The 15,502-nt window shown below is 53.5% G+C and overlaps 1 protein-coding gene across 1 annotated transcript in view; it reads left to right on the forward strand.

Moving 5' to 3' along the window:
* The window catches only part of Prex1 (phosphatidylinositol-3,4,5-trisphosphate dependent Rac exchange factor 1), a 146,182-nt gene extending 131,268 nt beyond the window's left edge, over positions 1-14,914 (forward strand). The window contains exons 28-40 of the mRNA XM_028769517.1: positions 722-804; positions 921-1,011; positions 3,192-3,320; positions 4,579-4,620; positions 5,502-5,722; positions 6,984-7,083; positions 7,926-8,069; positions 8,170-8,284; positions 9,643-9,709; positions 10,743-10,915; positions 11,783-11,885; positions 12,090-12,157; positions 13,431-14,914. Coding sequence (XP_028625350.1) covers positions 722-804; positions 921-1,011; positions 3,192-3,320; positions 4,579-4,620; positions 5,502-5,722; positions 6,984-7,083; positions 7,926-8,069; positions 8,170-8,284; positions 9,643-9,709; positions 10,743-10,915; positions 11,783-11,885; positions 12,090-12,157; positions 13,431-13,473 — 1,379 coding nt within the window. The 3' untranslated portion in view covers positions 13,474-14,914. The remainder of the gene's footprint in view (positions 1-721; positions 805-920; positions 1,012-3,191; positions 3,321-4,578; positions 4,621-5,501; positions 5,723-6,983; positions 7,084-7,925; positions 8,070-8,169; positions 8,285-9,642; positions 9,710-10,742; positions 10,916-11,782; positions 11,886-12,089; positions 12,158-13,430) is intronic.
* Positions 14,915-15,502: the final 588 nt, after the last annotated feature.

The following is a 15,502-nucleotide window of genomic DNA, read 5'->3' on the forward strand; positions in this document are numbered from 1 at the left end:
ATCTGTTTAATGGAAGGGGAATGGAGGTCAGAGCAGACTTTACAGACTTGTGTAGCCCGTGAGCTACATGCTGGACGGGAAGGCTGTCCCGGTAACACTGCGGAGGGTGCTCGAGTGAGGAAGCTGGTAAAGTAGGCTTGCTGACTCTTGCCCACTTGGGAGGATGAGGTAGAAGCGTTGCTGGAAATTTGAGGCTAGCCTGGGCTACAACTGAGTTAAGAGGCCAGCCTGGGTATACAGAGTGAGATCATCTGGGAAATCAAGAGAGGCCAGTGCAGTGTCTCACTGTGAGAGGGTATGCTCTGTCCAGTTCCATAATCTGAGTTTGATTTCTTGGACGTGCATGGTGGAGGACAAAACAGGCTCCAAACTGTCCTCTGATCCCCACCTGAGCACCACAGCCACCCCAGCAAAATAGATAGATATAATTAAATACTTTTTTAAAAAAGAAAGACAATCCAGGGAAGGAAGGAGTAGCTGGATAGTGGATCAGTCCCTCTCCCTGACTGTCACCTGCTGCTAATCCGACAAGACTTCGATGCCCATGGCAAAACGGAGGCTCACAGGGGTAAAGGGCTCTCTATCCAGGGCCTTGACTGTGGCCTGAGCTTGTCACATCCGCATCCTCTGTGGGTCTGCATCTCTGTAGCCATGGTAACTCCTCGGGAAGGCGTGAGGTGGGACAGCTGTGGCTGATGCTATTGTTCCTCCTTTGTGCTAGGGGACGAGCTGCCCTGTGACATGCGCATCCCATCTGACAAGCAGGACAAACTTCACGGTTGCCTGGAACATCTCTTTAACCAGGTAGGACCTCTGCCCCACTGTGCCCTGGATCGCTCTGCCCATGCTGGGATAGGGAAGCAGGGACACACTGCGGGTGTCAGGCCCTTCCTGCACTCACGGGGGCTTCTTGTCTCTAGGTGGATTCCATCCATGCCCTGCTCAAGGGGCCTGTGATGAACAGGGCGTTTGAGGAGACCAGGCATTTCCCCATGGAGCACAGCTGGCAAGGTGAGGGGCCTTGGAAGGCCACATGCAGGTCTCTGTCCCTCCTCTGCAGGACAGCTATGGGAGGGCCTTGGTTCTGATAGTTCCAGCCCGTGAGCCAGAGCCAGGTCACTCTTGTGTTTATTCAGACTGAGCCTGGAATTTTTTTCTTCTTCTTATTTTTCCTGGGCCTGTGGGGTGAGGCAGGAGGACAGCCTGGAACATGATCTCAGTCCTTGCACTGTCCCCCCTGAGCGTGACGCACAGAGTCTGCGAATATCACAGTGTGAATCATTTTTATTTACGGTCAGTTTTATGGCCGATGTAACTTAAAAACGAAACTCTCCCTATTAGAAACTTAGTTTCATGAGTGCCACAGTAAGCTCCATGGAGCTAAGAAACCAGCACAACGTGTTACTCATTAACAATACATCAAAGCCGCAGATATGACGGAGACAACATCAAAAACGTCTTCTGCACGTGTTGGTCCGGGTGCCGGCTCAGAGCGTCCTAGAGAGGGATTACTGAGGGAAGGATGTGCTCAGGCCTCCGTGGCGTCTGGTTGAGAGGGGAGGGGGAGGAAGCATCGGTGATCCTCCCGTTCACACATCCACGCCATGGTGTAGCCGTCCCCCTCCCGACCCATTCACCCCGCATCCACTCACCCACCCTCCGTCTGTCTCACATCTCCCTACTCACGCTCCACACCGCCCCCAGCCATCACGCGCCATCTCTGCATCTGCTTACCCAACGTTCCCTCACATCCTACCCATCTGCCCTGCAGCGCTCTCTCTCTCTCTCTCTATACATATATATATGTATATATATACATTCACCAGCCCTGCATCCTTCATCATCCACCCTCCATCCATCTGCCTGTACATGTACACCTACCATTCATCTGTCCATCCATCCATCCATTGGTCCATCCATCTATCCATCTGTCCATCCATCTATCCATTGGTCCATCCTTCTATCCATCCATCCATCCATCCATCCATCCGTCCATTCATCATCCATCTATCCATCCATCCATCCATCCATCCATCCATCCATCTGTCCATTCATCATAACCCACCCTCTGTCCATCTCTCCCTCCATCCATCCATCCATCCATCATCATCTGCCTGTCCACCTCCTTCCATCCATCCCTACACATTATCTACCCTCTGACCAGCCGTCTGTCCATCACCCACCTTCCCTCCACCTCTGCCTGTCTCTCTCCCTCCCTCCGTCCCTCCGTCCATCCATGCACTCGTCTCTGCCCTTCACCCACCTACTTACATCCTCCTACCTGTTCATTCTGCACCTACACATCTGCAGTCCATCCGCTGTCCTCCTACCCACCCACGCCCACACCCGCCGTCTACCCACAGGCCCACATCTCATCTGCTTATCCACCCACCCATCCATCTGTTCGCTTCTGCACCAAGGCGCCAGTAAACTGATTCCAGCTTATTCCAGGCCTGCTCTGAACACTGTGACCTTGAGATGAGTCAGTGCTCTCCAGACCTCTGGGCTCACCCACTGGGTATAGGAGACCGGATTCAGATAGCAGCCATCTTCCCATAGGATGAGGCAAAGCAGAGGGTTGGGAACCCTTGGACTATCTCAGGGGTGCCACCCAGTGATGGGCCTCTGAAGCCAGAGGTGACATGGAGGGCACAGCCACGGGGGTCTCAGAAACCCAAACAGGGAAAAAAGGACAGGGTCCAGTGTCTGCCTGACCTTGGACTGGTCATTCAATGACTGACCTTAGATAAATCCCATCTCTTTCCTGCTCCAAGTTTGGGCTGCTGCTTCTGTGTAGGGAAAGACAACTGGTCTACCACTCATCTGCCGACTCAGTTGGTTATGGCTTTGAGGTAATACCTGAGGAGCCTGTAGCTTCAGCTTCCAGCTCTAGGAGAACCAGCTGTGATTGATTAGTGATGTCTGTACTGGGTTGGTTGTAGCTGTGGGGAGACGGAGAGGGAAGTATGGAGGCTGACTAACGGTGTCTGTGGTGGATGCTGGGCTGTGATGCCTCCCTTGGTTTTGCCTTGTACGACCTGTGAATACCCATGAGTCCCGTCACTTACCTTGACGTAGGGTAGTGAGCATTGTGATCTGGAGATGGGACACAGGCAGTTGTGCCACCGTTCTTCAGAGCTACCTCCAGCCCTCTCCTGACCTCACACCCTCTTGCTACTTTGCTGCCCCAGAGTTCAAACAGAAAGAAGAGTGCACGGTCCGAGGGCGGAACTTGATCCAGATCAGCATCCAGGAGGACCCTTGGAACCTGCCCAGCTCCATCAGGACCCTGGTGGACAACATCCAGCGATATGTGGAAGGTCCGTGGGTAGACAGGGTGTCACACATGTTGGTGGCCTTTGGTTCTGAGTATAGACTGTGGTATTATCTGGGTTGGGCTTAGCTATGTGGCCCTGTCTTCATGTCTAGAGAGGGACAGAGTAGCTGAGCCATTTCCTAGTGAATGTCCTGACCTGCTGAGGCCCCAGGCTGTCTCTGTGGCTGGAGGAGCCCTGGAAATGGAAGCTATTTCTACCGAGGTGTCTTGTAGTCAGGACGCTGTTATTCTGGCTTCGTTCCTTCTCCACCTCTAAAACTGGATTCCATTTGGGTCACTGCTTGTCATTGACTGTCACAGATTGGAGCCACTGGTCTGAGTTGTCAGTGATATGAGAAAGTCCTGATACCTCAGTGGCCAGCTGCCCTGTGGCCACACTTGTGTGAGGACATCAGGTACTTACGCCAATGTCTACTCGGCATACGTCGTTTACCCAATTGAGCCTTTGGGCACCTGAGTCAGGCCCCTGGGGCCCAGGGTTGGAACAGGAGGAAGGAATTACAGAGGTGTGGCCATCTCAAGCCAAGCCACCTGGTCCCTAAACAGAAGTAAGTTGCTAGCATGAGCCTGGGACCTGACTGCCACCATGGAATCTCTTCCTATCTGCTCTCAGCTGCATAGCAAGACTTCCTCGTACTCGCCAGTGGTTAAATGGCACAGAGACTTATTAATATTTATTACAGCTTAGGCATATAGCTGGGCAGACTCTCAGCAGGCTCATCTAAATTATCCTGGCTATTCTAGCACTACGTCCTGCCACAGGGCTAGTTCTTCACGTCTCTCTTGCCCCTGGCACTTCTGTTCCTCTCCATATCTCTCAGGACTCCTCCCAGAGACATTCCCTCTCACCAAAGTTCCGCCTTCCCCTTCCTGCCCAGCCATTGGCTGTCAGTTTTTTATTAAGCCAATCAGCAAGTGAGGAAGGGGAATGTTTACAAAATAGCAAACCCATAGCTCTCTGCAGGTACAGAATTAACCGTTGAATACACAGAGACATACTTTCTTCACACGATGTACAAGAGGTTACCCCAGCGCAGCTCTCTGATGAGGAAACAGGGATACTGGCAGTAGGGCCTTCATCTCTGACATCTAGGGGCTCTGGAACTTACCCAGCATGCATTAAGAACAGCTCAAGTACCACCACCTCTGTGAGGGGCCAGAGCCCATGTGCTGTAGGCACTGGCTTGCCACCGCTTTTGCCAGCTCGGCTCAGCCGTCTCCTCTCTCCTTCCTCCTTTCAGATGGAAAGAACCAGCTGCTTCTGGCTCTGCTGAAGTGCACAGGTAGGAATGGGGCTTTGAAAGGGCCCCTGGGAGGCACAGTGGGTGCTGTGGCCCCAGGCTGGGGTGCTGTTCCTCGATGGCCAACAGCTCTCAATGGATCCATCAGCACCTGCCCTGGGGAGGCAGCCTTGGTTCCCAGTCTCACCGAGAACTGCTTGAACCTTACCTTTTCCCCCCCGGGGCCAGGCAGGGGACTAGTCTCAGGTCCTGGGGAACATGAGCCCTGTTTAGTGCTACCTGTTAGGCCTGGTGGGTGTTGGCAGGGAGAGTGGCAGAAGATGGAGGGTGAGGAGCATAGGCTCTGAATCAGTAGAGCCAAGCCCTGGATAATGGAGGATGGAGTTGCAGGATACCTTTGTGAATGTGTGTGTGTGTGTGTGTGTACATGCATATGTACACATGAGTAGTGCGTGTGTACGTGTGCCTACTCTTATACAGATTACCAACTGCCTGACATTGACCAGTCGGGGACAGAACATGGGGAGGTGAGGCAGGGGGAGAGCATTCTTGGGACTAGTCTTGAATGTGCAGCTTAGTACTGCTAGTGTTCATGTGACCAAGGCTGAGGTGTCCCGTGCGTCATTATAGGGCAGATGGGGCAGGGTGTGGACACATGTCAGCCTTAGGAAGAACCAGACATTTGTTTCTTGAGGAAGCAGGCACTTGGGCAGTGGGAGAGTGAGATTTGGGGCAGATCTGTCTTCTTTTGAAGAATTTATTTTTTCGGAACTGGCTTTGGGCAACCTATTTGTCCATTCAGAATTCTCCACATCCCCCTCCCCCCCCGCCATGGGCATGCCGGGTCCTGGGTTCAGGTGTTGAGGGTGGAGATGTCGTCGGCAGAGCACCGCTCACCCAGAGGCCCTCCGCACCTCCCACAGACACGGAGCTGCAGCTGCGCAGGGATGCTGTCTTCTGTCAGGCCTTGGTGGCAGCTGTGTGCACCTTCTCCGAGCAGCTGCTGGCCGCCCTCGACTACCGCTACAACAACAACGGGGAGTATGAAGAAAGCAGCAGGGATGCCAGCCGCAAGTGGCTGGAGCAGGTGGCGGCCACGGGCGTCCTGCTGCACTGGCAGTCTCTGCTGGCACCGGCCACGGTGGTAAGCGGCCGAGGTCGTTGGCAGCACGGGAGAGACACTATTTCGGGTACTCTCGGCTCCGGTTCACCCAGGGGTTTATGTGGCAGTGATTTGCTGACCATTTACTGTTCGTTTTGGACTTTGTGCATGAACAATAGTCCCTGTGCTCTGTGGCATCCTGGAAAAGAGAGGCAGACAGACAGAAACGACCCATGGTTCTGAGCAGCAGGCAGGTATCAGTAACAGTCTGGGCTGGCAGCTGAGGTGTCCAGGGAGGGAGAGAATATTACTTGAATCTAGTGCATGTGTAGAGGGCAGGAATGCTGGCTCATCATCCAACAGGAGCGCCAGTACGTGTGGTTCCAGAGACTACCTCAGGCGGCCCACGGGCAGCACAGCCCCAGATCGCCCCCTGCTAACCCCTGATGGGTACTGCTGCTGGTCTTCAGCGATCTGCCTCTTGTCCCACCCACGGGCAGCCTTCTCTAACCTCCCAGGATGGAACACAAGATCCAGCTCATTCACTGATGTCACCAGCACTGAGCTGGCCGCTGGGTCTGCAGCTTATGTTCTAGAGAAGTAGACTGAGAGGAGAGAAAGGCCAAAAGGACTTTGAGTTTCTCTGGAGGAAGTGGTCAGACTTTCTGGGGAGGTGGCTTTTGATCTATGACCTCTGCCAGCCGACACGGAGGTCTGAGGAAGAGTACGCAGAGGAGCAGCATGTGCAAAGGCCCTGGGGAGAGGCCCGTGTGGCCAGTAGGGACAGGCAGGAAAGCAAGGTTGGTGGGGTGGTCTGCAGGTAGAAGATAACTCAGAAGCAGAAGGACAGGGGACTCGTGATCTGGGTTAAGTTTTAAAAGGAAGCGTGTGACCTTGGAGAGAGGTGGTTAGGGGACCAGATGGAGAGAAAACCCTCTGAGATGTCCTGGTGGGAATGGCCCTGACTGGAAGTGGGTGTTGGCTGGGAGGCTGGACAGAGGCAGACTGAGTGTGTCCAGGCGGTCATGGCGGCTGGGTGGGGAAAGAGGACCAGGATCTGGACAGCCTTGAGAAGGGGGTACAGAACAGGTGTGGAGGGCCAAAGAAAGGAAGTGTGGGTGCTCACGGAGTTGCCTACATTTTGGACGGTACTTGGTGTGGCTTTACTGGGGCAACACAGCAAGGCAGAGCAGAACTGAGTTCTGACCCATATGGGGTACAGGACAGGGGGTGGGATGAACCGTGATGTCACGTATAAAGTCACACCCATCTGATTCTCCCTCCCCACCACCTCTCCCTGCAGAAGGAGGAACGGACCATGCTGGAGGACATCTGGGTGACGCTGTCGGAGCTGGACAATGTCACCTTCTCCTTTAAGCAGCTGGATGAGAATTCTGTGGCCAGTGAGTGAACCCTCCCTTCCTGCCCCAAGTCAGGCTGCTCAGAGCCACACTAGCTCTCCTCTCCTGCCAGGCTAGCAGCCCAAGTGGACCAGTCTCCAGTGCTTTAAGCCTCCCAAGCCCAACCCGAGACTCAGAGTCAGCCTTTGGGGAGCACATGGAAAAGGGGGGAGGGTGTATTAGCTATTTATCTTGTTGGTACAACAAAATACTTGGTAAAGTCTTCAGCTGACAGTAGCTACCTGTGTGCAGGCTGAATTGGGCTCAGGGAGAAGCAGTGATTGATTAGTGATGCCTGCCTGGTACAGGCATGGGCTCTGAGTCATGTTTGTCAGCCATAATTCTTCCTTATGGGTGTTGATAAACTACAGGGCCTTTGCTCTGAGCTGCCAGGTAAGGGAGTCACAGGGCTGGGTTGGGGAGGTTGAAGACACTATGGCCAGCTCTCCTCAGGGTCAGGGGCAGTGTCGGGGTCAAGAGTAAAGCATTGGGGAGACTGTGGGAGCTGGTGAAAGGAGAGGTCATCACAGGCAGGTCTGGAGGCCGCCTGGGGCTGTTCAAAGCTAAGCATGGGGTCGAAGAGGGGGTGGGGAGGTAGGGGCTTGATGGTGCTGAGATGTTAGGTCAGGGAAAGCCTTGGATGTCAACCATAGAAGTCCCAGCATGCCACCTCGAGGCTGGGAAGACAAGAGAGTCTGAGGTTACCCCTGTGAGTCAGGAGGGCTGGAAGTATAAGGTTAACCCTCTGGAGTGCCACTCTGGCCCTTGAGGAAGGAGTTTTGGTGCAGCTGTGTGGGGACTCCCCTCTGGCCTCCGTAGTGAGCCACCCTGCTTTGCTTCCACAGACACCAATGTCTTCTACCACATCGAGGGCAGCAGGCAGGCGCTGAAGGTAGTCTTCTACCTCGACGGCTTCCACTTCTCCAGGCTCCCCTCTCGCCTGGAGGGTGGGGCCAGCCTCAGGCTGCACACAGTGCTGTTCACAAAAGGTCAGCAGCCAGGCTGAGTCACCTGGCGGGGGAGGGGCGGAGGCAGGACCACTGAGCACCCTAGGGCCCAGCACCCACCCTCCCGTGCCTTCCTTCACAGCTCTGGAGAATGTAGAAGGGCCGCCACCTCCAGGAAGCCAGGCTGCAGAAGAGCTGCAGCAGGAGATCAATGCACAGTCCCTGGAGAAGGTGCAACAGTATTATAGAAAGCTCAGGTAGCTGACGTGGGCTGAGAGGGGGGTGGGTAAGGGAGGAATGCGGGCTCTGGGGTGAGGGGGGAGCCTACAGGGTGTAGATACATCGTGCAAAGCCATGGGCAAGTCTAACCCTCTAGAGCACATACAGCACTGCATGGAGGCCACTGCTAGCCCATTGAACAACTGAGTATACTGAGGCCCACACAGCCTGCACCAGGTCACACAGACAGATGAACTCAGTATCTTTGGCCCATTCCTCCCAGTGCAGGGAAGAACTAGAAGGGAGGGTTCCATCTGGGATCTTTAGCCTCCTAGCACTGGGTCTTGCTCTGAGGAGAACTTTTAGAGAGAGGTTGAGAGGGCAGCGGATAGAACCAGAGGGAGAACAGCTGGACCCAGGAAAACAGCTAAGATCTGAGACTCCCATGACAGCTACCCACAGCCATGCCTACAACCACACCCTGACCATACCCGCCACACACCCACAATCTCACCTTTACCAGACCCCCAGACCAGGCTCCTAAACACAGCCTCTCTCAAGTCCCATCTCACTGCTTTCCCTGCAATACCAAGGAGGGAGAGAACAGGGGCCTGGTTTCCATGGCGAGGGCCACTCTCTTCCCAGGTCCCCTTTGACCATTTGCAAATTGGAAGCCAAAGCTTCTGCACATTTACTGGGCACTAAGACCCAGCATACAATTTACACTTTAATTCTTGTCCTGCGTCTATCCCACGTCTGTCTGATTAGCTGTTAATTCCATCTGCTCAGGGTGTTCATGGAGACTTTCTGTGGGCCCTGAACTGCCCTGGGACCTGGGAAGCTGTCCTGTTCTTCATGAATGCTTATTCTGTCAAGGCTGGGCCACCAAATCAGGCTCACTCCTTATGTATAAATAAAGTTTTATTCAAACACAGCTAAGATAGTTTCTTCCAGAATTCTTTGTGGCTTTTCCTCCTACTTCTGTGTATGACAGAAGACAAGGACTCCCTGGTTAAAAGGGCCAGTGTTTTCTGGTTGGCCCTGTCTAGAAGGATTTAGAGGGTGAGAAAGACCACAAGCTGGTGAACCAGAACAGTTTTGTGCCAGTTGTTGAATATTTAGAGAAGAGGAACCAGAAATGGGAGTGGAGGAGCAGGATGCTGGGCTGTTGTCCAGGGAGGGAAGGCAGAGGTGGCGGTGAAGTCCAGAGAAACCTTTCTGGCTTCCCTGGAGTCACTGGAGGAGCAGGTGACAGTGGGCACTCAATGACCTCCTTCTGAGAGTCTGGGGAGGATACAGGGCGGTAGCTGTAGGTGCTGGGACCCGAGGCAGGGGAGGACCAGGCAGAGCATGTGTGTGTAATGGGACAATCCTCAGCCTTGTCTGTTTCCTTCAGGGCGTTCTACCTGGAGCGGTCCAACCTCCCCACGGATTCTGGCACCACAGCCATGAAGATCGACCAGGTGTGCTGCTGTTGCTGAAGTTTGAGCAGGGTGGGGTCACTACAGGCTGAGTCTGCTCTAACCAGAGTCAGGCCCAGAGACCCCCAAAGCCCCTGCAACCCCTGTCAGCTTGTTTCCTCCTCCTAGGACTTCCTGGGTGACATGCTCTTGCTGGCCTCTTTTGCTTGGGACTCTCTGATGAACACTTTAATCTATCATGTTTCTTGAGCTGAGACCCCTAAGGATCAGAATGGTGAATGCCACTCTAAGTACGGCTTCACATGTCATCCTTTTGCTTCAGATTCTTGTCAGGCATTTAGAAATCAGAATTTCTTCCATCGAAACCAGAGGTGATGCCATTTCTTGACCTTTTGACTAAGAGCAAGTGTCATGTCTGTTCTTAACCACTTTAGTACCCCCGAAAGTCTCCTAAGGATAATGACAAAACAGGCTCCAGCTGCTTGTGAGAGATGGATACTCTGAGACCTAGCTGGGGCTCAGTTCTTTTGTGTCATGGTAGCCCTGAGTGGTTTCTATCCCTCTGCCTCTCACCCACAGTGCATCTCTCTGGGTCTCCTGGCTCCCCAGGCCCAGGCAGGCCTCGAACTTGGAAATGTTTTGAGGAACTAGCCATGGGGCGTAGAGGCTGTGAGCTCTGAGGAGTGTGGGTGCCATCTTTGGGGATTTTGTAGTCTGTTGGATACAGACCAGAGGGAGACAATATAAGGAACAGCTTGTCACTTTGGTCAAGCCCTTGGACTTGCTGCTTGGAGAGTGGCCACTTGAACTAGTTGTGACAGGTTTAGAGAGGATAAAACAGGACACCTGCTTAGGCTTAGGCGGGGCTGGGAAAGAGCCAATTTGGAAGGTCAGAACTGAAACAGTAAACACTAAATGCTAACCTACAGGGTAGTGGGGGCTGCTGATGGTTCTTGAGGTCTGAACAGGGTGCTAGGAAGACAGCTGTGTAACAGCTGGATTAGAAGGATGTCAGCAAAGGCCGGTGGAGGTCTCAGGGCAGGCCTCTCCTGGACATCTGTCACCTCCCTTGCAGCTGATACGTCCCATCAACGCCCTGGACGAACTATACCGCCTCATGAAGTCCTTCGTGCACCCCAAAGCCGGTGCTGCCGGAAGCCTGGGCGCCGGTCTCATCCCTGTCTCCTCCGAGCTCTGCTACCGCCTGGGGGCATGTCAGATCACCATGTGTGGCACCGGCATGCAGCGGTGAGCCTGAGCCAAGGCCGGATGGGACATAGTGGGGCTGGGTAGGCTCTGGGAAGTTGGGGGCTCACCCACAGAGGTGGGAGGGCTGGGTTCAAATCTGAGTGCTGCAGTGCCCATATTCTGGGCCTTGGCTTACCTATCTCTGAAATGGACTGGCCAGGGTCAGTGAGCCTGGGAGCACCATGCCCTATCCTGATTCTAGCCAGTTGAGAAAGGAGACACCATGAGCGGGCCATCTTGCCAGCGTCTACCCAGGGGTAGCTGCTGTCTCCTTGTAACTGTTGAGACAGTGTGGCGCTATCCTGGAGTTCTCAGCTGGCAAGAGTGTCCTCTTCTAGGAATACCCAGCCATGTCTGGATACATTTGTGGTCCTCATGTCTGTGGAAAGGAGAGAAACTGCTGAGTGTCCTACAGTATAGGCCTGGCACACTGTGTCGGGGAGGCCTGGCACGTTACAATTGGGGAAACTGAGGTACAGGGCTCAGGGTGACTGGATGGAGCTATAGATTTAGAATCTGAAAGGTCTGTCTTTCAATCCAGTCTCAGGAGCTGTAAGGCACACACTCTCTGCCCCTCTCTGACCCCCTGACAGAGCCTCCAAGGGCCATCCCTTAGTCATGTGTTTGCCATAGTCTCTGCCTGGGGCTGTGGGCTCTCATAGAAAACTCCAGGAAGCTCCTGGTTCAGGTACAGCCTTAGGGGTGTGGGTAGTGTGCGCTGAGGAGACGAGGTATGATGGAAGGTGGACCGGATGGGTGGGTCCAGGAACTTCCCTGAGAGACAGTGGACACCTGGAGATGGTAGAGGAAGGGAGGCACGTGAATAAGAAGCGACCCTTATCTTACCTCTTCCTTCACGCACTGTAGGAGCACCCTAAGCGTGTCCTTGGAACAAGCAGCCATCCTGGCACGGAGTCACGGGCTGCTGCCCAAGTGTGTCATGCAGGCCACGGACATCATGCGCAAACAGGTGAGGTCGCACTCAGTGGACAGCGTGGCCAGGGACCCTGAGCTCAGCCACGTGAGATGAGGTTCATCTTAGGACTGGTCCTCTTCAGTCCCAGACACCTTGCTCAGTCAGTCTTAGCTGTTCACATTTGCTACCCAACCTGGCTCCCTGTTCCCCCTGTACCCCGAGTTCCAGGTCCAGGCCTGACAGTGGTTTTCCTTCTAGGGCCCCCGAGTGGAGATTCTGGCCAAAAACCTCCGCATCAAGGACCCCATGCCCCAAGGTGCACCGCGGTAAGTGGCTACCCACCCCCTCTCAGCCCTGTGCTCTCTCCAGGAAGGCCCAGGCCTGCTTGGCATCAGACTCCTGGTCTCACCCCAGACAGAATCCTAGTGTTCTGTGGAGCTACCTCTCACTCTAGGATCTCCGGGAGCCACGCTGGCCTGCTACCTGACTTCTGCCCAGCCCCTGAGTGGCGGTTGGGCTCCTTTCCCACCCCTATGGTGACTCTGTAAGTCCAGCCTTGTGTCATCTTTAGCTACCAGCTCCTGCAGCCCCTCAGGGGGTCATGGCTCCTCAGTCCCTGCCCACTCTGCTTCCCCTGGCTGCCTAGGAGTTCTGAGTGGTGGCTTCAGACAGTATTTCTCAGTGACAGTGTCCCCCCCAGAACCCCAGTATATTCCTGATCAGGGCCTTGGTGTCCACTCCCCGCATCCTGTCCATGTCCTTTGGTCTGCCATGTTCTCTTGCTCTCAACTTGTCTTCATACTTTTATGGTGCCCGGCCTGTCCAGGGACAGTGTCATCTGCCCTCTCATAAACCCAGTTGACCCCTGCAGCAGCCCTGTGAGCAAGGCTCTGCTGAGACCCTCATTGGCAGGTGGGCACTTAGAGGCCCAGAGATGTTCAGTATCTTGCCCAAAGTCACAAAGCTAATAGCAGAGCTGTCCCTAGACAGTCTAGGCTTAGACATTTAACCATGTCCTAGTGTGGCTTTGGTCACTCCAGTTCACCACACTGGCCTCCCTCCCCCTAAAGTCATCCCTCTCTATGGCTGCCTCTCCTTGAAGCCCAGTGCACACTCCTTCATTGACGGTATTCTGCAGTGTCTCCACTCTGCAGTCCTTCCAAATCCAAGGAGCCATCAAGGCTACAAGCAGACAGGCTCACAATACCCTATGTGCATCCAAATACACACACCATTTGGAAACACTCTGTGCTCCTCTAGAGCTGTGGTTCTCAGCCTTCCTAATGCTGTGACCATATATCGCAGGGCCTCATGTATTGCTACTTTGTAACTGTAACTTTGCTACTGTTATGAATTATGATGTAAACATCTGATATGCAGGATATCCAAAGGGGTTGAGAGACCCACAGGTTGAGAACAGCTGCTCTAGAGGCACAGGATCTTTCTTTGAGAGGGGACAAGGTGTTATGGGCAGGTTCAGGACTTACTATTCTGTGTATTCTTCTGGGTGTGGATTGCTTGTCCCAGTAGAAGGGGAACTAGCCACACGTGGTGGCCATGCAGTCCCTCCTCACGCTCTCCTCCGCCTCTGCCTGCCAGCCTCTACCGCTTGTGCCAGCCTCCGGTGGATGGAGACCTCTGAATACCAACATACTCCCTGCTCGGCCACTGCCTCTGCAGCTGCGGTGTGAGAAGACACGGAGGGGCCACGAGGGGACTTGAGGCTTCTGCCATAGCTGTGTCAAGACCTACCCAGCTGACCCCACTGCCACCGTCCAGGACAAGCCTCTGTGCGTGTCCTCTCTCTGGACTGGCTGATCACCGCTGGGCTGGCAGATTCTCCATTCTTATGCCTAAAGCCTGAGGGCTGCTTGGGCCCCCCAGAGCTGATGAATGTAGCTGGACCCTGGATGCCTGCACTCACCCAGGTCCCCTACACAGGGAAAGGTCACAGGGTTCGGCAGGTGAAGGCCTGCAGACCCTGCTCCTCAGATGGCAAAGCTGCACTTTGAACCTGGGTTCCTCCCAGGGCCACATTCCAGGAGACCCTACCTGTTTCCTGTCCTGGCTGAAGCTTCCGGACGTGCCTCCTGCCCCTTGCTAACTGGCACAGCTGACTCGGGACAGCCTGGCCTCTGCCAGGAGAGGACACTGGGCTGGACAGCTGTCACTTCGTGGACACTCATGAACCCTGCTGGCTTCCAACCCCCACCGCCATTGGAATTTGAGTTGCCAGCCCTGGGTACCAGATTGGCCCTGATGTTAATTTATGACACAACATCTGTGTTTTATGTTTTGTATTTTTTTCTTACTGTTATTGTTAGTGTTGTCAAGATTTTTCCCCTCCCACTAGGGTTTTTGTGATTATGTCTTTGACACTTTAAATTTCAGAGAAAAGTATATTGCCTAATGGGACCAACATAAAGTAGTATCAACAACTTTATTCAGTTCTACTAAAAAGCAAAAGAAACTAAATTATTGAAAAAGTTTAAGACATTGTTATTTCCATTTTAAAATCTAAAGGTTGTGAGCCGTCGCTCCCGGGCTCCACTGGTTCCTTCCCCTGCCTCAGCACCCAAGCGTCCAGCTCACATCGGACTGTGTTGTTTCAGTGACTGGACCAGAGTTGGAGAGGAACTCTAGATGTCCTTAGGGCTGCGCTGCGTGTCCTTCATTTTGATGTTGTCATCTCAGAACAGGGCATTTGGGACTTGTCAGAGAACCAGAGAGATAGGACCCTGGGCTGTTTGTCTGCTCCCCTACTTCTGGACATCGACAGGGAATTACTAGCATGTAGGAGGAGGGAGGGGTGCCTTCTTACCTGTGGCTGGCTGTAAGGCTGGGTTCGGGGAGTATGGTCTCCTCGGTCCCCTGGGGCCACCTTTCTCTTGGTACCCGGTCATCTTTGTTGATGTGTTTTGTTCGTCCAGAGAACCAGGGCCCCTGTTAACCCTGCTGAGGGGAATGGGGAAGGGCCCCGAGGGACAGGGCATCATGCCTGGTTTATTTTAAATGTACAGATTCTTTTCATTAAATCCATGATAGATTTTTTATTATTATTAAAAGTCAGTATATAATACAAATAAGGTGTGGTCTGCTTGTTTGGTGGTGTCGCCGGATGGGTTTAGACAACTACATGAGTGTGGCTCAGATTCTGGCTGTCGATGTTCCTGAACCTACAATGCTAATCACTGTGCCTCAGTTCCCTCTTCAGGAATGAGGACCAGCACCCATGTAACAACTAAGAGGTTTTATATTGAATTCCAACCTTATTTTGGACTCTTAAGCTCTCAAATTTGTTGTTGACAGTAGAGACTGTGTTTGTTATTTTTCTAGACATTTCCTGCCCTGTCCTGGGTGTTTTCCATATGTTCAGGAGTCAGGGTGAGTTCACAGAGTACTGTAGACACTGTGTGCCACAGTGTCTGAGACCACTGGATCCGAGCAAAAGTGGAGTTTAAAATCCTCACTTACAGCCTGGAGAGGCAGCTCAGGAATAAGAGGACTGGTTGCTCTTCCAGAGAACCCACATGGCACCTCACAGCCATCTGTAACTCCCGCTCCAAGGAATCAGACGCCCTCTTCTGGTCTCCATGGACACCAGACACATATGTGGTAACAAGTATACATTGTAGTCGAGACACTCAGATACACAAAAATAGACAAATCTT

Source organism: Grammomys surdaster, unplaced genomic scaffold (genome assembly GCF_004785775.1).
Source record: "Grammomys surdaster isolate TR1022 unplaced genomic scaffold, NIH_TR_1.0 193, whole genome shotgun sequence".
NCBI classification, from domain to species: Eukaryota; Metazoa; Chordata; class Mammalia; order Rodentia; family Muridae; genus Grammomys; species Grammomys surdaster.